The sequence below is a fragment of the Ailuropoda melanoleuca genome, chromosome 8 (assembly GCF_002007445.2).
Source record: "Ailuropoda melanoleuca isolate Jingjing chromosome 8, ASM200744v2, whole genome shotgun sequence".
NCBI classification, from domain to species: Eukaryota; Metazoa; Chordata; class Mammalia; order Carnivora; family Ursidae; genus Ailuropoda; species Ailuropoda melanoleuca.
Window position 1 is genome coordinate 64706624 of NC_048225.1, and position 25173 is coordinate 64731796.

The window sequence follows — 25173 nt, forward strand, 5'->3', positions numbered from 1 at the left end:
GGCGGGGCCGGGGGGGGCTGGGGTCGCGGAGGGGCGGGCTGGGGTGACTGTGGGCAGGCGCCCCAGGCTCGAGGCCGAGATCCCTTTCGCGTGTGGTGTCGTGGACTTCCCGGAACCTGCCCCTAACTTTGCCTTGGTCTTCACTGCAACGCTGGGCGAATGACTTTTTTTGAGGAAGCTGAGGTTGTAGAGAAATCATTGGCTTCTCTGCGGCTGTTTTAAATCGGCAGACCCTGGTTTTGCGGGAACGGTACAATTTGTGGGACCCCCAGTAAGAAAAAACATACCCCAGGGGCTCCTGGGTGGCTTAGTTAGTAAAGCAACCGACTTTAGACTCTTGATCTCAGCTCGGGTCTTGGGTCTCAGTCCTTGGAGCCTACTTAAAAAAGAAAAATATCCCAAATTATGTGCATAAGTATACTTAGAATGAGAAATCACAAATAACACTTTGAAAAGTTAAAAAAAAAGCCACAAGCATCACACACACAGCCATAAAGCATTTATTAACTTCCTGACACACTTCTACAAGGTGTCCAAAAGTCCAGAAACACAATAATTTTTTTTAGATCGAAAATGCCCTTGACAGCATTACATTTATTTACCTGTGTGTCTAGATTTTATGGGCACCATTTATGATAATTTTTCCCACGCTTTTTGGCTGCATACTTTTAATCACCTTTTCCTACGATGTTTTGTAATACTCTTCCATAAAGAAAATAGGTCGGTGTTCTTTTAAGCAGGGTGCTCAAAAATTTTTTGTTATTTATGTTTCAGCCTCACAACTCATTAGTGTTATTAGTGTGTACTTTTTAAAGATTATTGTCAAATTTGGAAGAACCTGTATCAGGTTACTTTCACATACGAGCTGTGGTATTTTAGAGCTGTTTGGCAGCTTCCATGGCAATGTCGTGTATGGTTTTTACTGGATCCCCAGTGGTTTTCAGAACAAGATCTGTCTGCTCCCTTAAGACAGGTTCTGACCCATTAAGATCAATAAAACATGTGACTTCACGTACAGACAGACTCATTGAATTACACGTTTGTGTCCCCTAAACGCAAGAATGGTACTAAATTCCATTTTGCGTGATTCGCATACAAACGTAAGCACGGTGCATTTACAACTGCGTATGTAACATCACTTAGTAGATGTCTGATCAGTGAGAACCTCCATTTTAGGTTAGACATTGAGAGACTTGATTCTTCTGCTTATAATTTTTTACTCTTGATGGTTGGAAGGATTTTCTATGGTCTAGTTTCTCCTTTTCTTGTACGTCTTGTTTCCCCTCCACTACCCACGTATTTTCTGGGCCAGGCATCACAGAGCTCCTTTGCCTCCGGCCCTGCACCTTCGTGACATAGCGCTGGCTGAGTTGGCATAATGGGCGATAGGTGTATTTCCAGAAAGCCATTCCTACACCCACGGACAGCAATGATTTAACGGCTTGCGGAAATGACTGCAAATCACATAAATGCGAGCCACTAAGCCCCAATTAAACGTATCCCTTACTCGGGGTGCAGGGTGGAGCAGCTGGTTAAGCACCCAACTCTTGGTTTCAGCTCGGGTCATGACCTCAGAGTCGGGGATGGGAGTCATGGGAGCCCTGTGTTGGGCTCTGCGCCCAGCGAGGAGTCTGCTTGAGACGCTCTCTCTCCCTCTGCTCCTCCCTCCCCCTGTGCTCTCTCTCTCTCTTTCTCTCTCTCCAAAATAAATAAATCTTTAAAAAAATGTACCCCTTAATCGATCATTGTCCCCTTAGCCATATCCCAAAAAAGCCCGTGGCCATTCCTGAATCATGAAACACAGAGAAGTCACAGAAGTCGGGATGCAAAGAGACAGTGGTCTTAAGTACCTTACTTTAGAAACTTTCACAGAAACTTTGGACCAGGTGAATATACTGCTAGGGCTCCTCCAAAAGGCCTTGGGAGGACCTGTGTATGTGAGAGCTCTGAAACCAGCTTCATTAATTTCTGGTAAACCTGCTCCTAGTTGTAGGGGACTTGAACAATCGGCACATCCTTTGTATCAAACATTTAAACCTCTTCCTACTAGGGGCATCAGGAATTATCTTGCAGGTAGTTGCTCTTAGCTAAAAAGATTAGGGAATATAACTTCCCTTTAATTACTCATTATGGGAAGTGAGTTCCAGACACTCACTGTAACAAGAGCTCAAACTTAACCATGCACGCAAACCACCCGAGTGGCTTGTTAAACTGCAGACTCGGACTCAGAAGGGAGTCAGAAGGGAGGCATTTCTAATAAGCCTCCGGGGCTGCTACTGTCTAGACATTTGGAATAGCAAGAGCCTAGGACCCTTTTTTGCACGGTTCTATTGAGGTATAACTGACGTCCAATAAAACTGCAAATACTCAAAGTTTACAATGCGATGTGCATCCACATAGGCATACCTGTGAGACCATTAACCACGATCAAGATAACGTATCGATCACTCCTCCTAGACTTTACAATGGACGTTCATTCTAATGTCCTTGTCACAGTAGAATCTGACTTGTATAAAACAATTCAGATAAACCACCCTCCTTCCATACTTCTCTCCTTTATATGTGGAGGCACAGAGAGTAAGCAAAATGGTATATTTTTCAAAACCTTTCAATTATCTTCCCTGCGTCTGTTCCCATACAAAAGAGGGTACGTTTCTCTTCTTCTTTTTAAGCATCTGCCTTCGGCTCAGGGCGTGATCCCAGGGTGGTGGGATCGAGCCCGCATCAGGCTCCCCGCACAGCAGGATGCCTGCTTCTCCCTCTCCCACTCCCCCTGCTGGTGTTCCCTCTTTCTCTCTGTGTCTCTCTGTCCAATAAATAAATAAAAATCTTTTTTAAAGAATAAAAAAAAAAGATTTTATTTACTTATTTGAGAGAGTATGAGCAGAGGGAGGGGCAGAGGGAAAGGGAGAAGCAGACTCCCCAACGAGCAGGGAGCCTGACAAGGGCCTCCATCCCAGGACCCGAGGGTACTTTTCAACCAACCAGCTTCGGCGTGTGAGTTTCAGTTAAGCTCCATTCATTCAAACACTTGCCAGGGAAGTATGACCATTTCTGAAATGCTTTCTGAAGTTCCTCCCTAAAATGCCTGCTTCCCTCTGTTCCCTCCACATTATGTTCATCTTCTCTGTGAAATATTAGCAGATTTCCAGACAGAGACAGAGTTCAATTTCCTGCTTTCTCTGGTGATAATCAATACTCAGTACACGTTGCCATCAGTCTCAGTAATGCAGAACGCTTCAGCAGTGATGATTATTTTGTGTTCATTGAGTGCAGGTATCTGGAGGGCAAAGGCTGCGCCTCTGATCTCCCACAGTCCCTAACAGAGGATGGGCAAGGGGGTAGGGACTCAGAATGTTACAGTGAGTGGGTGAATTGAGGTCTAATTACATCTGTCCCGTGGGATACCAGTTCAGCTCAATATACAGTTAAGGAGTGACTCCTACACCACACGCTGGGGGAAATACGAAGGTGAGGGGCTGTGCTTGGTGTCTACAACCGAGGAGCTGTGGTCCAGTAGGTGGGATCGGTGAGCGGCACTGTATTAGGGCCGGGGTGCCAGGCTGCGGGTGCTGGAATCCTACTTGGTGACCTTGGGCGCATGACTCCACTTCTGCTGTGTGCGCTGCAACCTGGGGATAATAATAGCACCCACCTCCTAGGCTGCTGAGAAGACGGGATGTGTGAATACATGTAAAGCACTAAGAAAAGGACCCGTCTGGCACGCAGGAAGCTTTTCATAAATTCAGGCCACTGCTGTGTACCCTATTCCATCAAAATGCAGAGGAGACGCTGCCGTCGGAGGCTCGCAGGAGAAAGCCGGCCAACTTGATGTCTTTTCCTTGGCTCGCAAGAGTGGACACCCACAGTGCTTTACGTGTGAATTGGCGGTTGGCATTTCAAGATCTGGGTCTGGCGTTGGCTCTGGGCGACAATGAACTTGGAGGCTGCTTCCTTGAGGAGGGACGTGTGGTCTCAAGTTTGCAAAAAGCCCCCCCAGCCCCCCCCCAATGTGAAGGACACTGTCTTGCCATTTATCCTGGGCCTGGAGGAGGTGCTGGGGATCATTTTACACCACTATCTATTTCTACTGCCACCTGCCTGGCTCCTGTACGCATTTGTGTTTGTGACTCCCTGATATAGGGGAAGCTGGTATCCTGCCTGGAAGGTTTGAGGAGGTCATTCTATGGATTACTATGAGTGTTTATGTTTGAAGAAGGTAGAAATGACATTCTAGGGGCGCCTGGGTGGCGCAGTCATTAAGCATCTGCCTTCAGCTCAGGGCGTGATCCCGGCATTCTGGGATCGAGCCCCACATCAGGCTTCTCCACTAGGAGCCTGCTTCTTCCTCTCCCACTCCCCCTGCTTGTATTCCCTCTCTCGCTGTCTGTCTGTCTCTGTCAAATAAATAAATAAAATCTTCAAAAAAAAAAAAAAGAAATGACATTCTAGGGAGAGGGAGTACCGTTCGCTAACACCCTGTGGGTCTGGGTTGCAAGAACGCTGAGCAGAAACTGCGGAGGGAGGGGTGGCAGGGGGTGAGCCTCCAGACAGCGGCAGGGGCCTGATGCGAGAGGCAGAAAAGGGTAGGCCAGGCCAGAGTTTCATGAATGACTGGGGCTGCAGGCAGCAGAAGGGGAAACCAGACAGGAGGCCGGCAGTAGGGAGCTCGGGATGAAAGCTGCTGTTAGCCCAGGCCAAGACGACGGGATCCTGGGAAAGGGCAGCATAGGGATATGACAAGGAAGAAATGGGTTCCAAAAAGATGTGCCCTGGAGCCCACAGAGCCAGCCAGGATGGGGGAAGGGAGAGGGACTGAATCTGGCCTCTTTTAGGCCTTGTGACTTTAGGCCCACTTTCTGGACCTCTGTCTCTTTCTCTGTAAAAAGTAGAAATTGTTTCTGCCTTGGTTCCATTGCAAGATGTTGATATAGGAACAGGCCTAAAATAATTGTTTATCTATAAAAGAAAGTGCTTTAAATTCCTGGAAAGATAAGATAGGATTCACGTAGCTACTGTTACCCCACCTTTCTGACCCTCACATTCAAAACACTCTTAAAGGTTATTTTTTTTTAGAGATGGGGAAGGGGCAGAGGGAGAAGGAGCGAGAGAACCTCAAGCAGAGAGTGCAGCCGGATCCGGGGCTCGATATCACCACCCTGAGCCCATGACCCCAGCAGAAATTAGGAGTTGCAAGCTTAACCAAAGGAGCCATGCAGGTGCCCCCACATCCAAAACCCTCTTAAGGGCCATTGTCCGTTATGAAATTATGCACATTTGTTTAGGTGCAAAGGTAAAAATGAGTCTAATTAAAGACTTACGAAAAATATGTATTTTTAAAAGCAAGCCTCCCATAATCCCATTACTGAGATGTAACCAACATTAGCAACATGGGGTACAGCCTTCCATTCTCCTATTTGCAAACGCTAATATCCATATAATAATAATAATATCAATAAGTGTGACTAAGTAATATCCTCCATTGACAGTAGGAAGTGGTGAATTGCTGAGAGAAGGAGAGGCCCCTGAGTCCAAGATCTGTTCCGAAGAGGCTCAGACTAATGCTTGGGCTTCAGGGCCCCTCAGCGCCACCTGCTGGCCTGAGGCGAAAGTGCTGCTGCAGGTGGACTCACCCCTCAGCCCCGGCCACCTCTAAGGGGGGCGGGTATCAGCGGGGGAGACGGAGCAGCGGCTGTGGCCCCACTTGGGACCTGCAGAGCCAGAACAAAGCCTGGGGCTCTGGGCGGGTCTGCTCCCGCACAACACACTGACCACCATGACACTTCCCTAAATGATGGATGTAAAAACCCGAACTCAATCAGCCCTGCTGGAGTAAAGACAGAATTATTTTTCTATCTCCTCAATAGAAAATTAAATTTTGAAATTGTTATCATGTGGAGAACAAGGGATATGCAGCCAAAAAAAATGTAGGAAGAAAAACAAGCATAGAGATGTATCAGGAAATCATGTAATATGAATAATAGTGGTTATTATTGCTGTGTCATTTTTTAAAAAGATTTTATTTATTTATTTGAGAGAGAGGGAGAGAACGTGAGCAGGGGGAGGAGCAGAGGGAGAGGGAGAGAATCTCCAGCGGACTCCTGGCTGAGCACAGAGTCTGACATGGGGCTCGAACTCAGGACCCTGAGATCATGACCTGAGCTTGAAACCAAGAGTTGGACGCTCAACGGATTGAGCCATCCAGATGGCTTATTACTGTATCATTTGAATTTTATCATACCAGTCAGCTTTCTTAACACTTGTCATTCATTGGGGTTTCATTTTGCATTCTAAATAAACATTCATTTCTGTGCCTGATTTTCTTAAAGAACTCCCCTTCCTCCCATCCCTGAATAAGTTTCAAGCCCCATGAATTCTGGATGTGCTCCCGGGCCTGGCCTGACCCCGCACACACAGAAGGTGCCCAATCTATGTTTGCTGAATGACTGAAAGGGCACGCACAGTTCATAGCAATGCAAGGAACTTCCATGAAGGAGACCAACTTCAACTCACTAAGAGGAAGAGCTTTCTAAAATTTGAATTGATAGTTGAAGAGGGCCGATCGTAGCACTCAACGCGTATGTGCAAAGAGCTAGGCCAACCCCCTACTATACCTTGTCTTATTTAAGCCTCCGAGCAGCTGTTTGAAATAAGTGTCATCGTCCCTATTTAAAAATGAGGAAACTGAGTCACGGAGGTGAAGCAGCCAGTGGGTCCTTGCCCAGCACTGGTGGGGGAGCCTCCAGAGTTGGCCAGGTCTGTCGGGCTCCGAACCTCCATCAGACCTCACCCTGAAGGCCTGACGCTACCTGCAGCCCTGGCTGGCCCGTGCCTCTGAGTCCTGCCGACTCTCTGGGGCCCTTGCGTTTCATATGCAGACTGTGCGGAGCATTTCAAGGGGGTGCTGCCAGGCAAGGTCAACCTGTGTCTCTGATGGGCAGTTCGGACACCACAAACACGGCTGCTGAACACCACTGCTACAGAGCCAAAGCCCCCATGAGCCTTCACCTCCCTCCGCAGAGCAGATCAAGAGTGTTCCCCAAGGCGATGTGTCCTTGGAAGACCGGGTCCACAGACAATCCACCTCTGGAGCCCCCATCGTGGTAAACAGCCCCCCCCACGGTATTAATGATGGCCGGTTAATTTATTTCACACATACAATGCCCCAAACACTTCACATGCTTGATCTCATTTATTTCTCAAAATCTCATTAAGTAGATGCTATGAATCCATTTTACAGAAGAAGAAACAGAGGGTCAGAGAGGTCTGTAATAACAGAACACTATTTAACAGAAAGGGGAGGGAGTATAGGACTAAGCACGCGAGACGCGAGAGCCAGTCTGCATAGTTTCGGAGCCCGTTCTCCCACCATCCTAGCTGTGTCATCTTGAGCATGCTACGCAACCATTCCGTGCCTCAGTTTCTACAGCTGCAGAATGATAATAATAACACCTTATCAGAACATGTGTTAACACGCAAAACCACCCATAGAATAGTAACCAGCACAATAAATTCTCCGTAAATGTCAGCTCTTTTATTATCACTGTTTTTATAGACGCCTCCCAGAGTCCTGAGTCAACAAGGGCATAAGAAAGATCCTGCCACCAGAACTCCAGACGGGTTCCCACCGCCCATCTGGGCTGCCGCAGGGAAAGCCATCTCAAGGAGCCCTCTGCAAGAAGGGAAGACATTCTTACCTCCCTCTAGGACATGCCATAAAATTATTTAAGATATGGGCACCTGGGTGCTTCAGTCGATTAAGCGTCTGCCTTCAGCTCAGGTCAGGATCACCGGGTCCTGGGATCGAGTCCCGCATTGGGCACCCTGCTCAGCTTCTCCCTCTGCCCCTCCCTCGCCTTGTGCTCTCTCTCTCTCAAATAAATAAAATTTAAAAAATCATATAAGATAAAGTCTCTGTTAAAAAGAAAAGGTAGGGGGCGCCTGGGTGGCACAGCGGTTAAGTGTCTGCCTTCGGCTCAGGGCGTGATCCCGGCGTTCTGGGATCGAGCCCCACATCAGGCTCTTCTGCTATGAGCCTGCTTCTTCCTCTCCCACTCCCCCTGCTTGTGTTCCCTCTCTCGCTGGCTGTCTCTCTCTGTTAAATAAATTTAAAAATATTAAAAAAAAAAAAAGAAAAGATAAAGTCTAGGTTGCTTTCTTTTTCTAACTATAAAGGTCTATGTTTGTTGTAGAAAATTTTGTCGATAAAGAATAGTGTAAAGAAAAGCAATCACGCGGCATTTGGCCTCCCAGAAAGCCGCACTGACACAGGTTCTATTCGTAGTAGCTCTGCTGTTTCTAACTGTGTGCTCTCCCAGCCAAGCCCGGCAGAGGCTGCTATTGGAGAGACAAAGTCCCCCTCCCATTCCCCTGGCTTTGCCTGGGACTGGACAGGCGAGGACAACTGTTGATTCCAGAGCATGGCAAGGGGTGCAGGGAGTCCCTCAAGAGGGTGTTAAGAGATAGGCACAGGAATGTTTATTACAACAGAGGGTTTTTTTTAAAGATTTATTTTATTATTGTTATTTTTTAATTTATTTGAGGTCAAGAGTGAGAGGGCACAAGCAGGGGGAGGGGCACAGGGAGAGGGAGAAGCAGACTCCCTGCTGAGCAAGGAGCCCAACGCTGGACTCCATCCGAGGACCCTGGGATCATGACCCGAGCTGAAGGCAGGCACTTAACCGACTGAGCCACCCAGGTGCCCCAACGGTGTTTTAATAGAAAAAAAAATAAGTAGCAACCAAAGTGCGCAGCAATAGGGACCAGCCGTATACATAATGGTACCTCCACTCAGTGGCGTGCTAGTAGGTGCTAAAGATGCCCCAGTGTGGGGCCCCAGCCGGCTCAGTCAGGAGAGCATGCAGCTCTTGGTCGCGGGGTTGTGAGTTCGAGCCCCATGCTGGGTGTAGGGATCGCCTAAAGATTAAAAAAAAAANCCTAAAAATTAAAAAAAAAAAAAAAAAAAAGATGCCCCAATATGAAAAGAGCTCAAAAATATTACTATGTTACAAAGGCAAGGGGCAGAGCCGTGTTCACAGTATGGTTCTTCTGGGTTAGAATATCTATATGGCTACAGAAGCTACACATATGGGATATTTGAGGGACATTTTCTACCTGTATGAATTTTCTAGTCTTATACAGGGCATTATTTAAAAAAAAATTTTTTTTTTTTAAGTCATCTCTACACCCAGTGTGGGGCTCGAACTCTGGACTCCAAGCTCGAGTCACACACTTCACCAACCGAGCCAGCCGGGTGTCCCCAGGGCACTATTTTTTTAAAATGTCACTGAGGATTATCTGGGAAGGAAGATTATGGGTAATTTTAAAAATCTTTCTATTGTGTATTCTTGTATTTAAAAACACATGAATCTTCTTGTATTAAAAATCTTTCTATTGTGTATTCTTGTATTTAAAAACACATGAATCTTCTTGTATTAAAAATAATTTTCTGGGGCTTCTGCAGGGAGCCTACATGCACAGGACAGAGAAAGGAGCTGGTGTCAGCTTCCCGGAATTATTTTCATAGTTAAATTATTCATTCAACAAATATTTATTGAGCACCTACCATATATTCCAGGTGCAGAAGCTAACAGGGTGTGCAAAACAGGGCCATGTCCCAGGGCTGTTGATCTCAACCCTGTCAACCCAAAGCCTCTTCATAAATCGGATGATTTTTAGTGTCTCTTTTAGCATATTAGTGAAATGCTGCAAAGTCCCACCCGTACGTGGGACCACCTTGACATCATTTGCTACAGAAGCAGATGGGTAATGGGGTTGCTGTGGGTGACACGATTTTTGAAATAGCGAACACCTCTAAAAAATTACTGTATGCGTAGATCCCTCCCTGGAAATTTTAGTGTGTGTTAAAACCGTGCAAAAAATTCACTGTGTTTATTTGTAACATTCAGGTTCTGTGCTCAGATCCCTACAGACGGGTTCTTTGTCTCCAGGACATTCCAGCAGGAAAGGGGAGGTTGGGAGAAGGACCTGAGCCTCGCAGGACAGACGGCTAGCATCCGCTGCCGCAACCGCAGATCAACCAGCTCGTCGTCGTCCCCAAGGCCGAGAAAATCAGAACTGCCTGGAGCGGACGCACTACACTGGCCATTGGAAGCAATGGGTCCGGGCTGGCAGGCCGGCGGGGAGGCTTCAGGGGCAGGACCTCTGAAGAATCAGGACAGCCCTGTCACACTGCATATCTTCAGACAGCAGCAGGAAGTCCTGACCCCCAGGAAAAACTGGTAGAAGAGCCCCAGAGCCAGATCGGGGACCAGGGGGCTGGCTTTCCAGGTGTCAGACAGCAGGATCCTGACTGAAGCAGACATCAAGGTGATAATCAAATAAGATCTCTGTTTTAAAGGACCTTAAAATAAATACCAAGAAGGTGCCAGCTAAGACCTCCCCCGTGGCACAGGGCCGGGCCCCAGGCTATATCTATTTATTAAAAAAAAAATAAAAAAATTTTTAAGTTACCTGGGAAGCAGGGCTATGAAACTTTTGCATCTGGATGTGGAACAGGGCGAGAGCGCCAGACCACGTATCTGTCAAACCCAGGCGATGGGAGCAGGCAATATTTCCTTATTCTTTTATTCCTTATAAATTTTATTTGTTAATCTTTCCTAATATTAATTATGATTCATACATCTCCATATATGTTGTATTTTAGAAATATAACATATATACGTAGGAGATAAGTATTAATATAATTCTACAAATATGAAATATATACCTATGAGATAAGCATTTATATAATTCTACAAATATCAATAATAATTCATATTATCCTTAATAAAGGAATAGTTTTTATTCCCTATTCACTTCGCTCTAATATATTTGCTTTTTAATTAATCACACAATAGCGCCTATTTGTGGTAAAAGTATATTCACACAGCACCGAAGGATAGGTGAAAAGTGAAATTCCCCTCCCCCACCCCTAAAAGCCCCAGTTCCACTTCCCAGAGGTTCCAGTTTCTCACGCAACCTTCCCTGAAATTTTTTCTGTGCGTATGCAAATATACACATGTATACAGAGCCTGGAGCTTTTTAACAGAGACAGATGTGCTTCTAGTGTGTATGCTGTTTGGCGATTTGCTTTCTGCCTTTCACAATATCCTGGAGGACTTCTCTCCATGACAGTACACTTAGAGCTACAAACTCTTTTTGGCCGGGTCTTGATTTCCTTTGAACCGATGTACCCCCATTTATTTAACCAGGAATCGGGCACGCTCTGGAACCTTGGGGGGTGCAGGGCACAACAGACCGGACAAGAGGAACTCACCCATGCGAGCATCTGTCTGGCACACCTGGGGAAGGCCAGGAGGACCACGATCTAGAAGGCAGTCCTGCTGTGTAGTTAGCCCCTCTCCCCGTGCTAGCTTGGTAAGCGTTTGAGTCATGGAATTAGAAGGGACCTGGGAGTCCAGTGTCCACACTGCATGGATCAGAGACCTGGGGTTAAGAGTTGGCCAAGTCACTGCCCAGCTGCTGGAAGAAGCACACTGCCTCCAAAGTCCCCACAGCCCCGCAGACCCACCAACCCTCCCTATGGCATCAGTCCCTCCCCACCTCACGCCCTGGCATCCCAGCCTGCCGTCGGAGAAGGATTCTCCTGCCCTAGGAAGAACTTTGAAACTATTGAGGTGGGGCCCCCTCTTGTGCAGGGAGCCTTTAAGGTGACTTCTTTGGGGGATTTTTTTTACTGTATTTTTTTATTTTTCAAGATTTTATTTATTTATCAGAGAGAGAGAGAGAGAGAAAGCATAAGGAGGGGGAGTGGCAGGCAGAGGGCAAAGCAGGCTCCCTACTGAACAAGGAGGTGCACCCGAGACTCGATCCCAGGACCCCGGGATCATGACCTGAGCCGAAGGCAGACACTTCACCGACTGAGACACCCAGGCGCCCCCACCAATTCCCTTTTTAAAACAGGGCTGCAAGTAAATGATCTCATCAGACTGTGTTGGGTCCTCAGTTGCTGCTTTTCTACTAACCCTCCTTGGTGGGAACCCCGATGGGCAGTGAGAGGGGACCCGGAACCAGCGGCCAGGAGGGAGGAGGTGCAGGCGGTCCACCGTGGGAGGGGTTTCAGCCTGGGGCGTGGTCACGTTGGTTTCTAGGTGGATGTGCAGGGAGCTAAGTCACCTGAGAAGGTTTGTACACGGGTCTGCAGTGAAGGGCACTATTGGTCAGATTCAGGAGAAAACTTTGGGGTAAAACCTCCATGTATGGCGTCCTGAGGGTTTTTAGCAGTCGGCAACATGGCTGCACCTCCCATCAGAGCTGGCAAGGAGGTGGCTGCCTGGACAGTCGGGGGCCAGCTTCGGTCCACCAGAGCCTTGTTGTATGGTGCGACATAGGCCTTGGGGGGTCCCCCAGGGCCTGCTACAGAGCCTCCCACGTGGAGGGTGGGGGAGATTCTGGAATAGCTGGGAGGGGCAGACAGTGACCCTAACAATAGGAGGGACCAGGGGCTAAAGAACTTGGTACAAAAGAAAAGCCTGCTGGGTACTGGGCTACCTCTGTCCATTGTCCCCTCTGTCCCTGCAACTCCAAACACAGCGCTCACTCTTTTCCCATGTCCTTTAGGCGTGGGGACAGACGGCCTGAGGGCCACTCTGGGTCCGGAGGCCCCGGCATGCTGTGATCAAAATGGCCAGACTTTCAAAAGTGGCCTCTGTGTTAAGGAAAAAATTATGGGGGCGCCGGGGTGGCTCAGTCGGTTAAGCATCAGACTTTTGGTTTCGGCTGGGGTCGTGATCTCAGGGTCTTGGGATTGAGCCCCAGGTTGGGTCTGCTTGAGATTCTCTCTCCCTCTGCCCCTCCCCCACTCTTTTCCTCTCTCTCTCAAATAAATAAATCTTGAAAAAAGAAAAAAAGAAAAATGATGCATGACACTTGTTAAAAATGGAAAGGCAGGCCTTATTCAGGACACTCTGGATACAATGGCGTTGTGCAGGGCAGGGACAGAGATTGGTCTCAGCTGTGAACACAGCACAGGCAAGTGGGGGGTACAGCTGAGAAGCAGGTGGGGCAGTGCCTGGAAGGTAACCAAGAGGTCAGTACTAAAATTACATTGAATTATGTCGGTGGGTGATGTGGGCGGGATTCTGGCTGAATAGACCCAAAAGGATTCTCACTGAAGACAGGCCAAGGGGGTCAGACATCACCTGGGGACAGTGGAGAATATTGGGGTCGGATACCGGTTAGTATCCCGAGGAGGGAGGGCGTGTTCTCGCCAAACCAGTTCAGCAGAGCCCCTGCCAAAACTGGATTTTATTTTATTATTCATTATTTTTATTAAGGATTTTATTTATCCATTTGACAGAGAGAGCACAAGCAGGGGGAGTGGCAGGCAGAGAGAGAGGGAGAAGCAGGGGACTCGATCCCAGGACCCTCGGATCATGACCTGAGCCAAAGGCAGGCACTTAACCTACTCAGCCACCCAGGCGTCGCCCAAAACTGGATTTTACATGTAAGTGCACAGATGGGCCTGAGAGAAGGTTCAGGAGCCTGACTGAAGTTTGGCCAAGCAGAGAATTCTTGTCGCCGGTAGGCGCTACTGTTCTCTTTCTGTGTGCAGGGTCCTAGGGCAGGACCAGAGCCCCTGGTGGGCGCCAGTGAGAATCCGAAGCCAGCGCCCCTCCAAGCCTGTCCTGGGCGGGGATGGAGGCCCCGTGGGGTCTCCCAGGCAGAGAGAGGAGAGGAGCCAGGCCCCAGACTGAACCCCTGGCAGTGGACTCCTGCACCGCTCCCTCCTGGCTACTGGTTTGGGGTCCCCTCTCACTGCCCTTTGGGGTTCCCACCAAGGAGGGTCAGTAGAAAAGAAGCAAGTGAGGACCCAACATGGTGGGACGGGATTGTTCACTTGCAGCCCTGGTTTAAAAAAGGAATTGGCCAAGGAGAAGAATGAAACCCACTGACACGGGCGCTAGGTTTGGAGGGGGATTTCGGTGCAGCCCTGCCCTGTCTTCCCATATGCAACTGAGAAGGCTTTCTGAATGACTCAGACGTACGGGTTGAATTTCCGACCCCCTCCCCTAACGCCCCTCACGTGAGACTCCTCCCGTGATGGGAAAGTGCATTACATTAGCAAATCACATAATTCTAGAAATCTGCTCCAGTCCTCACACCAGTCTGCACCCTGGAATCAGCCGGGGAGATTTAAAAGCTTCTGATGCCAGGGTCCCACCCCCTTGGGGCTCAGCTTTATTCCCTCTGGGGTGCAGCCGGGAGTCGGGGTTTTTACATCTTCCTAGGTAGAAAGTAAAGAAAAGAAAAGAAAAGAAAAGAAAAGAAAAGAAAAGAAAAGAAAAGAAAAGAAAAAAGAAAAAATCTTCCTAGGTGATTGCGGTGTGCCACCAAGTTGGGGGACCATTCCTCCGCTTGGCTTCCTCCTTTCCCACATGGGGAAACTGAGGCCCAGGGGAGGGGAAGTCCTTGTCCAAGGCCCTGCCTTTCTGGCCTCCACCCCTGGGCCTAGGGTCTTTGGCTCTCAAAGGGTCCTCAGCACCTTACCCCAAGTCCCCCTCCTCTGAGGATTGACAGGTTTTCATTGCAGATAAGGGCCCCCAGGTCCCCACCCCTCACCCTAGGTGTGGCTGATTGCCATGCTAATTCCTCACCCTCTGGGGCTTCACAAGTACCCGTCAGCTGACCACTTCCTCCAGCCTCCTCCAAGGCTTCAAAACTGCGAGAAACTTAATATGGCCCCAAGAACCTTTCATCCCATCCGTGCCTTTCATCTGAGCCTTTTAAGGTGCTGTGAAAAGCTTCAACTATCAGAGAACCTCCAGGAAGAAGGTGGGAGGCAGGTACCGCTTTGCCCATTTCCCTGCTGGCAACACTGAGGCTCTGGGGGAAGCCGTCAGTCACCCCCGCTGAGCCCCCGACCTCCAGTTCCTCTTGAATAAAGCAGCTGATGGAAATCTGCAGGGACTGACAGAGAGCCCCGCTGAGTCTTCCAGAAAGAGCTGGTGGAGCCCAGGGCCGCCCTTGCGTGGTTGCCCTCCCGTGTCTGCTGTCTCGGCACCCTGCGTGGGGGCCGTGCTCCTTACTCCTGCACCCGCAGGAGCTCGCCGCCTTCATGCATTTGAGCCGGGCCCAGAGTTCCACACACACCTGGGGCCCTGCCCTCCGCCCCCCGGGGGGAGCTCGCGGGCCAGGTGGGCGCCCAGATGGGCCCACCTGGGAAAACACTGACTGCAAAGCCTGGAGGGAGATGTGACAGACGTGCAGGGTAGATGTCGGGGAGCCCCGCCAGGCCAGGGAGGGCGGGGAGGGGGCACGGGCAGAGCCAAAGAGCGTGCACAGGACCCTCCACCTCACCCGAGCCGCAGCACCGCCAATGCCAAGGTCAGGATCGGCAGGCCCCCAGGGCGGTTTTCTGAAGCACGTTCATTCACAGGCACAGGTTGGCCTCGGCCACGGCCACGGCCACGGCCACGGCATACACTTGGCCTGACTACCGGCTGGGCGAGCCCTCTGTTAGGTGAGCCCTTCTGCTCCTAGGAGGCACACTGAGCAGACAAGAAAAGCAAAGCTCAGAGAGGTTAGGGGCCTGCCCGCGTGCTGACCATCGATAAGGAACTAGAGTGAAGACAAGTGCGACCATCTGCACCCTTCCTGGTGTGGGAGCCCTGGGGGTCTGCCAAAGCTCATGGAGCATGGTGGCAGCAGGGGCACCCTGGCCCCCGAATGCTTTTTCATAAGGAAATGTTCCCTGAGCCTCTGTGATGTACCCGGGCCTGGGCAGGGGTGAGGGGTGGAGAACCAGCCTGACCCAGCTTCTGACTGTCTGCAGGGAAGGCCGTCAGGGGAGAGGGGCAGGCAGGCAGGGGGGCTGGGAGACGTCACCCCCTCACCACCCTGCAGAAGACCCTGACCTGGTCTTGGGGCCAGGACTCCTGTTGGGTGTTCCATGTGGGACGGAACCCCAAGCCATCCATCCCGGGCCAGGGGCTTTGGCGACTGCGTGGGAGGACAGGTGTCCCTTGGAAGAGAGGCTGTGCGCCAAAGGAGGCCGCCCCATCTGGCTCCAGGCGTGGAATGAACAGCTCAGAACAAACTCCGGCTTCCAGGAGCAGCTGCGGGGCCAAAACAGGGAGAGGACTTCTAGAGTCCAAGACGGAGGCTTGTGCAACCGCCCAGCCAGCCAGCCCCCCTCGGCCAGCCCTGGACGCCACCCCGAGCCCTCAGATTCAAGGGGTCTCACTCAGGATTCTCAAGTTTCCTCCCCGGCCCTAAAGGCTTTTGAAACATCACGAGGTTAAGACCAAGGCCATCCGCAAGGCCCCGGCTCAGACTCACAGGCCCTGTCCGCAGGGCATCACACTCTCGGCCCACCTGCAGAGCCAGAGTCCGGTGTTTTCAAAGCACGGCTGGTTTGAGTCAAGTAGGGTCTTCCCAGAATAGGAGCATCCTGGGATTTCCCCTGGGGCATCCCAGACGTGGCCCCAGTCCTCCCAAATCCAGAACACGCGAGAGATTACAAGCGTTTGAGTAGCTGCTGAAAGAGAAATACAGATATTTTATTTATTTCTTTTTAATGATTTTATTAATTTATTATTATTATGTTTTAAGATTTTATTTATTTATTTGAGGGAGAGAGAGTGAGGGAGGGGCAGAGGGAGAAGGAGAAGCAGGCTCCTCCGCGGAGCAAGCAGCCCGATGCTGGACTTGATCCCAGGACCCCGGCTTCATGACCTGAGCCAAAGGCAGATACCTAACTGACTGAGCCACCCAGGGGGTCCTGAAATACAGATTTTTTTAAAAAAGATTTTATTTATTTATTTGACAGAGAGAGAGAGGCAGTGAGAGAGGCAACACAAGCAGGGGGAGTGGGAGAGGGAGAAGAAGGCTTCCCGCCAAGCAGGGAGCCTGATGCGGGGCTCGATCGCAGAACGCTGGGATCATGACCTGAGCCGAAGGCAGATGCTTGACGACTGAGCCACCCAGGTGCCGCATGAAATACAGATATTTTAAACACATGTGAGGTAAAGTGTGAAAGCCCCTCTCCCCGGTTTCAACCCCTCCCCCCGCAGGCGAGCCTGCCACCGAGTTTGGACTGTGGGCTCTGAGATGTCTTTGAACGAATCAATCAAACACGTATCGTGAGCCTGTTCCAGATCTGATGCTGTGTTAGGCACAAAATAACACGATACGTTCATGCTCACAAAGAAATCATTCTCGGGTTCGGTAAACAAGACATGTCTGTATAGAAACTATGCGTGTCCAGTTTTCTTGCAGAGCTGTAGGTATGAAAACATTACACACACATGCAGGTAGGTTTTCCACGAAAGGGTTGATAGCGGCCGCCCCCAGATAGATTTGTTTACGGGTCTCTCCTTTTCTCTATGGTTGCGTTTGATTTCCACAGAGAGTAGGACTCATACCAGGAACTGGGGGGCGGGCAGCGGAGGGCAGGCCCAAGAGACTGTGGGTTCACAGAAGGAGGGCTTGAACTGGGCCTGCAAGGTAGGCGGGATTTGGAAGGAGCCTGAGTCCTGGGAGAAGGAACCCCGTCACCCTTAGCCCAAATCTGGGAAGGGGAGCCCCACGCAGGACCCCCCTGCTGGGCAGCACCTCGCAAACACCCCTGTGAGGCCTGCAGGGGGCAACGGGTTCTCTGGCGGCTATGAACCAAGGGCAGCCTTGCCTCTTCTGGAAAGTTCCTGGGGTGGGCTCCTCAGCCCTGCACCCCCAGAAGAGGCCCCTCACCTCACCTCTGGTGGGTCCAGGAGATGGGGAGTTATTCTCAACATGCTGGGGATGAGGTGTGGGTCAGCACTCAGGGCCTTCGCCGGCCCCACTGCCTTGGCCCCTGTAGTTCTGCGATATTCCTGCCTTTGTGCCTTTGTTCCTACACTCTTCTCCCCAAGGCTTTGTCCCAGCGCACCCACACCCCGCCTCTGCCCCTCGTCCAGGGAGCGCCTCAGGGCTCCCACCGGGCACACTCAACGCTCACCCGGTTGTGGGGCCTGAACCCACTCCCTGCGCTGCCATCCTCTAACCAGCCCCCCAGACCCAGTAAGGGGCCGCTCCCCTCCTCCTCTGCCCGGGCTCACGGAGCTGCAGAGCCTGCCTCGCTGGAGCGAAGCTCTTGTCCCCGTGCTCAGAAACTTCTGCGTCTTTCAAAGACACTATCTTTTTTTTTTTTTCACTTTTCATTCCAGAAAAATCTCAAACATACACAAAGGTAGAGAGAACGCTCTGGTCAATGGCCCCGACCCAGCTTTAGCTGTTGTTCATTTATATCCAATCGTGCTTCTTCCGTATTCCCCTGCCCCCAAACTAGATTATCGTGGAGCAAATCCCAAACATTGTACTATTTCTTCTGCCAACATTTCTATGTATCTCTGAAAGACGATAAAAATATAGCACAAAATCACTATCATAATTAAAAACTAACCACGGTTCCCTAATATCATCTCAGAGCTAAGGTTCAAATATCCCAACTGCTCTTAGAAATGAATTTTCTTGAGTCACCTGGGTGGCTCAGTTGGTTAAGCATCTGGCTTGGGCTCAGGGCATGATCTCGGGGTCTGCTTCAAGCCCACTTCTAGCTCCGTGCTCAGTGGAGAAAGCACGCCCGTGAGCAGGGAGATGGGCAGAGGGAGAGGGAAGGAGAAAATCCGAGAACCCCAAGCACATGCCACACCCAGCACAGAGCCCGATGTGGGGATCACGACCCCGAGATCATGACCTGAGCTGAACCCAAGAGTCGGACGCCTACTCGACTGAGCCACCCAGGCACCCTGATTTTAATATATTTGATGTGTCCCAACCTATTGTTTTCATTATTCTTCCTGATGCTCACATTATCCTGTTCGGGAGCCTCTTCACTTATTTCCCGAGAGGCTAGCTCAGTGGTGTTTAATAGTGTTGTCCTCTGCCAATGTGACTGAATATTCCAGACTCATGCCTGTGCTGCCCCTGACCTAGAATGAGCCATTTCTCAAAGGAGCACTCCCCCCGCCCCTTTGCGCTGGAAATGGTGTGGAGAGACCACAGCCTGCATGTGAATGAGTTTAAATAATCCCAGAATCATCAACCAGGTTAAAAGCAGGGCCCTCTCTGGCAGTGTTTGTTCAAGCGGAGCGAAAGCATATTTGGGGCGTCACAAGGGAGCAGGCTGGTCTGGGTCTATGGCCGCTCCCCGGACTCATGGGTCAGGTGCACTAGGGGGTGGAGGTGGGGGGTCCGCTGATGCAGGATGGCCGCTCACGCAAGAAGCCAGGCGGCTGAACAGAATGCCCAGTGGTAAGGGGACCCTCCCCACGGTCCCAGAGCGGGGAGCCAGGCACGGGGTTGGCACTGATCCCGTTGCGTGCAATCTGAAGGAGTCCCAGAGTGGAACCGTTTAGTGAAAACCATACATCCTGGTGTAAATTAAAATGGAATAGTCTCTCCTTGGGAGTGCCTTCTCTCTTATATCCACCAAGAGTCTTAGAGTGGCATTTTACCCGCTCAGATGTCTCCCATCTATTGTAGGCAATGATATCCAGTAAAAGGAAGTATTTTGGACATACACGCCCACTACTTGGGGCCAGTATGCCAAGTCTGGAATTGATCTTAGGTTACCCTGGGCACCTGCTAATGCTTTAATAAATTATTTCGGAGTAGAAAAGAACAGGTAGATACTGGCAGATGCTGAGTTCTCCTGATGCCTCTCTCTTTATTTGTCCTTGTCCAGGGTGGCCGCATGCAGGGTAGGCGACATATGCTCACTCAGCCCCGGCCACAGCTCACACAGAGTCAGAGAACTTTTGAAGCGAAGTTTCACTATGGGGTTGCAAGAGAACAAAATTATCAAAACGACACGGGGTTTGAGTCCAATGACCATATTAAAGAAACCCACAGCATCCCACAGCTTTCACCAGCATGGACGCCTTTGAAGAAAGACCACGGCAAGATTTAACGCACTGATCCGTGGCCGCATCTATGGGGGACTGTTCGGTTTGAAGACGGGTTCATCATTTTGAGGATCCAGAGCTCCGTTTAAGTGACACAAAACGAGAGTCCAGAATTCAAATCCAGTGTATGGTTCTGAGCCAACTAAAGGCCTCGTTGGATCTGCGTATCAGCAACTATCAATGGAGAGGGAGTTTGCTGGAAGATGACCCGGACCTGTCCTGTTTCCGGCCACGTGAGGCTTAAATTTAAACCAGTTAACTTGAAATAAGGTAAAACCCAGTTCAGGGGCACTAGCCCCATTTAAAGCGCTCGATAAGTCGCGGAAAGAAATACAGACAAATGTCGGTGTGAGGGCCACAGAGTCTGCTGGTCCATTCTGTCCTTCGTTATGAAAAGCGTGTGGACCCGAACTTGGAAAATCTATGGTTTTCTCTCTCTGAGGGTGAGATGTGCCTTTATCTTCCTCGCTGTGTGAGTCTGGGTGGTAAAAGACACTGCCCAGAGGCTTTGGGTAGAAATAACTGAAAGAAGGAAAGGAATCGTCCTTTTAAAAAACTCACTCTGTTGGGTCCCAAATCTATCTGGCGTTTGTTATTGGAATTCATTTGGTGTCAACCAAACAACAAAAGAGCCTCCTTCACCTTTTATCACTTTCCTGGCACATTAATACCTTTTGGGGGATGTCGTCTCTCAATCTCTTGTAACCTCTGCTTCTGGAATACACTTCAGAAACTCGGGAGGCCCAGGCAGCGAGAGGAGAGGAAATCAAAGGCAGGATCAAAGGCGCGAACAGCTCGGGGGCTCTGGGCGGGAGGAGAGCCATCAACTCTCCTTTTCCTGGTTCTCTGGTCAATAAACACCCAGTGCGGAGCGAGGGCCAGGTCTCAGGGCAGCGCCGAGGGCCCGACTTGAACAACAAAGCCGGGAAGAGGGTACTTAGCACTTGGGGAGGAAAGGCAGGTGGCTGTGATGTTTGGGGGAACCAGGGACAGGAGCGGTGGTGGGAAATGCCCAGGAAGCAGAGCAGGACGGTTACCCCAAGTGGCTCCCGCCTCCCCACTGGGGCTGCTCCAAATAATGATACTTTTTTTTTTTAAGCTTGTTTTTTCTATCGCGTCCTCACTGGCCTTCCCTCAGGATGCAGGGTGTGTCTCCCTGAGGCCTGTCTTCTGTGTCACCTTGCTCTCCCCTTCTGTTTCACCAGGTGTTACCAGGGACCAAATGCAAATAAGGACCAAAGTCCTGAGCAAGTCAGGTGGTGAGTGATCCAGCCCAGGTGTGGATGAGACCCCTCGATCTCAGTGACCCTTGCCTTCGGCAAAGCCTGAGCTTCAGTGTGCTGCCCTGAAACTGGTAACCTGACTGGCTTTGGTCCAGGAAAGTACCTCCTGGAGCCTATTAAAAATGTACTTAGGGACATCTGGGTGGCTGGTCCCTGAAGTGTCTGCCTTCAGCTCAGGTCATGATCCCAGGGTCCCGGGATCAAGTCCCGAGTCCGGGAGGGGGGGTCCCCTATTCAGTGGGGAGTCTGTTTCTCCCTCTCCCTCTGCCACTCTCCCTGCTCATTCTCGCTCTCTCACCATCAAAAAATAAATAAATAAAAATTTCTTTAAAAGCACTTAAATTTCACAGATTATGTATCTTGGGAAAATAACTTGCCATAATTATTTTTTAAGATGTTGTCAAGGATTGGGCTCTTTCTGTTTTCCATTTGGGGAAACAAGTATGGAAGAATTAAGGAGAATATTCATTGTTTACTTGCAGCAGGATAACTGAGTAAGGAATCCAGAGCTTGGGTTTCGTGGAAACCACTTATGATTTTAGAGGTGTCTGTCACAGACAAGAGGAACGGAAAGGACCTGTGATTTCGAGCGAGTGGACACATCAGAGCTTCTGAAGAGAGCTGTGGGAGCTTCGAGCTTTGTCACCCTGGTCCGTGTCCACCACAGACATGGGAATTCCATTCCCGGAGAAGTTGTATCTCTTTCCAGACGCACTGCTTGCATCCTTTAAACATTCAGATTTTAACAGTGTTCCCACTAATGTCCTTTTTTCTTTCCTAAGGATCTTTCCTAAGGATCCTTCCCGGGGTGCCTGGCATGCGATCTCCTGCTCGTGAGTTCCGGCCCCACTGGGTGTAGACTTGGGAATTCCATTCCCGGAGAAGTTGTATCTCTTTCCAGACGCACTGCTTGCATCCTTTAAACATTCAGATTTTAACAGTGTTCCCACTAATGTCCTTTTTTCTTTCCTAAGGATCTTTCCTAAGGATCCTTCCCGGGGTGCCTGGCATGCGATCTCCTGCTCGTGAGTTCCGGCCCCACTGGGTGTAGACTTGGGAATTCCATTCCCGGAGAAGTTGTATCTCTTTCCAGACGCACTGCTTGCATCCTTTAAACATTCAGATTTTAACAGTGTTCCCACTAATGTCCTTTTTTCTTTCCTAAGGATCTTTCCTAAGGATCCTTCCCGGGGTGCCTGGCATGCGATCTCCTGCTCGTGAGTTCCGGCCCCACTGGGTGTAGACTTGGGAATTCCATTCCCGGAGAAGTTGTATCTCTTTCCAGACGCACTGCTTGCATCCTTTAAACATTCAGATTTTAACAGTGTTCCCACTAATGTCCTTTTTTCTTTCCTAAGGATCTTTCCTAAGGATCCTTCCCGGGGTGCCTGGCATGCGATCTCCTGCTCGTGAGTTCCGGCCCCACTGGGTGTAGACTTTACTTAAAAAAAAAAAAAAAGAAAGAAAGAAAAAGATCCAACCCTGAAAGCCACATTGCCCCGAGTCATCATGCACGTGATGAAAGAACCATAATAAAGCAGCACCCGGGAGTGTAAGATAAAGTCTCCCTCTCCGACCCGTCGCTCCCAATTGCAATCCTGGGTTTCGGCCGTGTCCCCACCGAGGTGATGCCTTAGTTACGTACAAGCACGCACAGATGAAACGTCATTTAGAGCAAAGGGAGGAGAGAAGGGGAAAGGCTGAAATCTTTCTCCACTGCAAAGGATTATGATGCCACAGGCTCTCCAGAAAAGTCAGGAAGGAGAACGCTCGTCTAGCCAAGCCTGCGGGATGACCCGGCCCCTCGCTGAGCGTGGGCATCTCTCACTGCTGGTTCGAAAGCCAAGAAGCCTGTGTGTGTAGGTGGCTTTGTCAAACCGCCACCATTTGCACCCATGACCAGGCACCTCGTTCCTCTGGGCGAGTCCACCTTCCGGCCTGCGAGGCCCCGTGGGGAGCAGGTGCCTCAGAGGACCAGGCTGGGACGCGNCGCGGGACTGGGGGGGGGGGCGGGGGCGGGGGAGGTGTCCGCACAGCTGGAGATTTCCTGTGACTCCTGGCCCTGGGCGGTCTCTGGCTCGCAGGGCCCTCTCTGGCTGTTAGACCTCAAGTGGACACTAGCAGCCGGCAAATCTCTGGCTCCCTCGGAGGCCGGCCTCCGGGTCCCGGTAGCTTTACAGCTACGGACCTTGGGTCTGCTTGAGTCTGGCTGATCACCACTGCCTGCGCCTGGGACCCCGATGAGCCCAAGGGGCCTGAAAGATAACCCCAAGACCGGAGGGGCCAGGGGTTTTGCCCCCCTCCCGAGGGTGCAGGGGAACTGAGTGGTGAGACAGGAGTCTTTCTGGAGGCCGGCTTGGCACAGTGGCTTTGGAGTCCTTTGGGCCCCGTCTGGATTGTGGAATTACTCCGGATCTATAAGACTGGGAGGAGAATACCTGCTTCATAGAGACACATGTGTACTACGGCCTTGCCCAGGGATGCTTCACAAATGGCTTTTGGGTGGGGGCACCTGGGTGGCTTGGTCGGTGAAACGTCTGCCTTGGGCTCAGGTGGTGATCTTGGCATCCTGGGATCAAGCCGAGGGTCTGCTTCTCCCTCTGCCTCTGCCCCTCCCCCTCTCATGCTCTCTCTCTCTCCCTCTCTCTCTCTGTCTCTCACTCTCTCTCAAGTAAATAAATAAAAATCTTTTTTTTTTAAAGATTTTAGACAGAGATAGAGACAGCCAGCGAGAGAGGGAGCACAAGCAGGGGGAGTGGGAGAGGAAGAAGCAGGCTCATAGCAGAGGAGCCTGATGTGGGGCTCGATCCCATAACACCGGGATCACGCCCTGAGCTGAAGGCAGACGCTTAACCGCTGTGCCACCCAGGCACCCCAATAAATAAAAATCTTAAAACAAAAAGGTTTTTGGGTTAATGAAAGAATGATGGAGCACATCGAAATGGAGGGTCTGACCTCCCATCCCATATACCCTCTGCCTGAAGACTCATAACCCAGCAAAGGAAGAGAGAGAAGAAGGGAGGAGGTGGGAGAGAGAGAGAGAGAGAGAGAGAGAAGGCATGGGGGTGGGGAGACGGAGGAGCAGACTGCCCGGAAGAGCCTCAGGGGTTTGAAACAGTTCCTGACACCCCAGCCACCCGCCAGGAGAGAACCAAGCGCTGAACTCCTGTCCCCAGCAGCCTTTCCGCTTTGACACCCAGGACGTCCCTCCAGGACGGAAACATCCAAGGCCTTCCTGGGGGGGTCTTACTGCATTCTAGAATGGACAGACAGGCAGGGACAGCGCCCTGAAGGACACTCCCGACAGAGAGCAACCTTGCATGGTCCTGGCCAAATCGGGGCTCAGGTTCTGGGAGCAGGAAGCCAGGGGCCTCCGGCCCCTCTCCTGGGTGGAGCGGTTCCCACGCGGGACTCTGCGTTTCCCTCCCCATAAAGTGAATTCAGAGGCATCCAGTGCGAGAGGCGCGCATGGGGGGTCTAGCACGGAGGGTCTAGCACGGCGCCTCATGCACAGTGAGATGTCCAGACTTGAAGGAGAGAAATGGGTGCCCGAGCTCTCAGACGTTACCGTCTAGGAGGGGCGGCAGAGGCGCAAACCATGACCACAGCACACATCAGGACCAAACGGGAACTTGGACGGGGCCCCCCAGGGCAGAGGCAGGCCGGCGTGGACACTTCCCAGGGCCCCGTCCGTCAGACGGCTCGTGAGCATCGCTGGAACCCCCCCGGAAAGACCAGATTGCGCGTCTGTAAACGTGGGCACGCTTTCAGGCCCGCGGCGCCCAGGGGACCCTTGTTCTTCGGCCCACGGCCATTCCGAAGGGGCCGCCGCTCGCTCAAGGTGAGGTCGCGGCCTCCCTCTGCCGCCCCTTAATCTGCACCCCCTCCCAATTCAGGATGTGCCGGGGAGGCTGGCTGAGGGCAGGGGCCGGGCTGTTTGACCAACCTGGTACCGGGTCTGGCACGTAGCCGGGGGTGGGTGG

General features: G+C 50.9%; 1 protein-coding gene across 1 annotated transcript in view; it reads left to right on the forward strand.

The window, feature by feature from the left end:
* The first annotated feature begins 12254 nt into the window (after positions 1–12254).
* Positions 12255–25173, forward strand: part of MIXL1 (Mix paired-like homeobox) — a 14899-nt gene continuing 1980 nt past the window's right edge. Inside the window, exons 1-5 of the mRNA XM_034667634.1 lie at positions 12255–12342; positions 15065–15158; positions 15401–15484; positions 16242–16387; positions 24962–25031. Of these exons, the coding sequence (XP_034523525.1) occupies positions 12255–12342; positions 15065–15158; positions 15401–15484; positions 16242–16387; positions 24962–25031 (482 nt within the window). The remainder of the gene's footprint in view (positions 12343–15064; positions 15159–15400; positions 15485–16241; positions 16388–24961; positions 25032–25173) is intronic.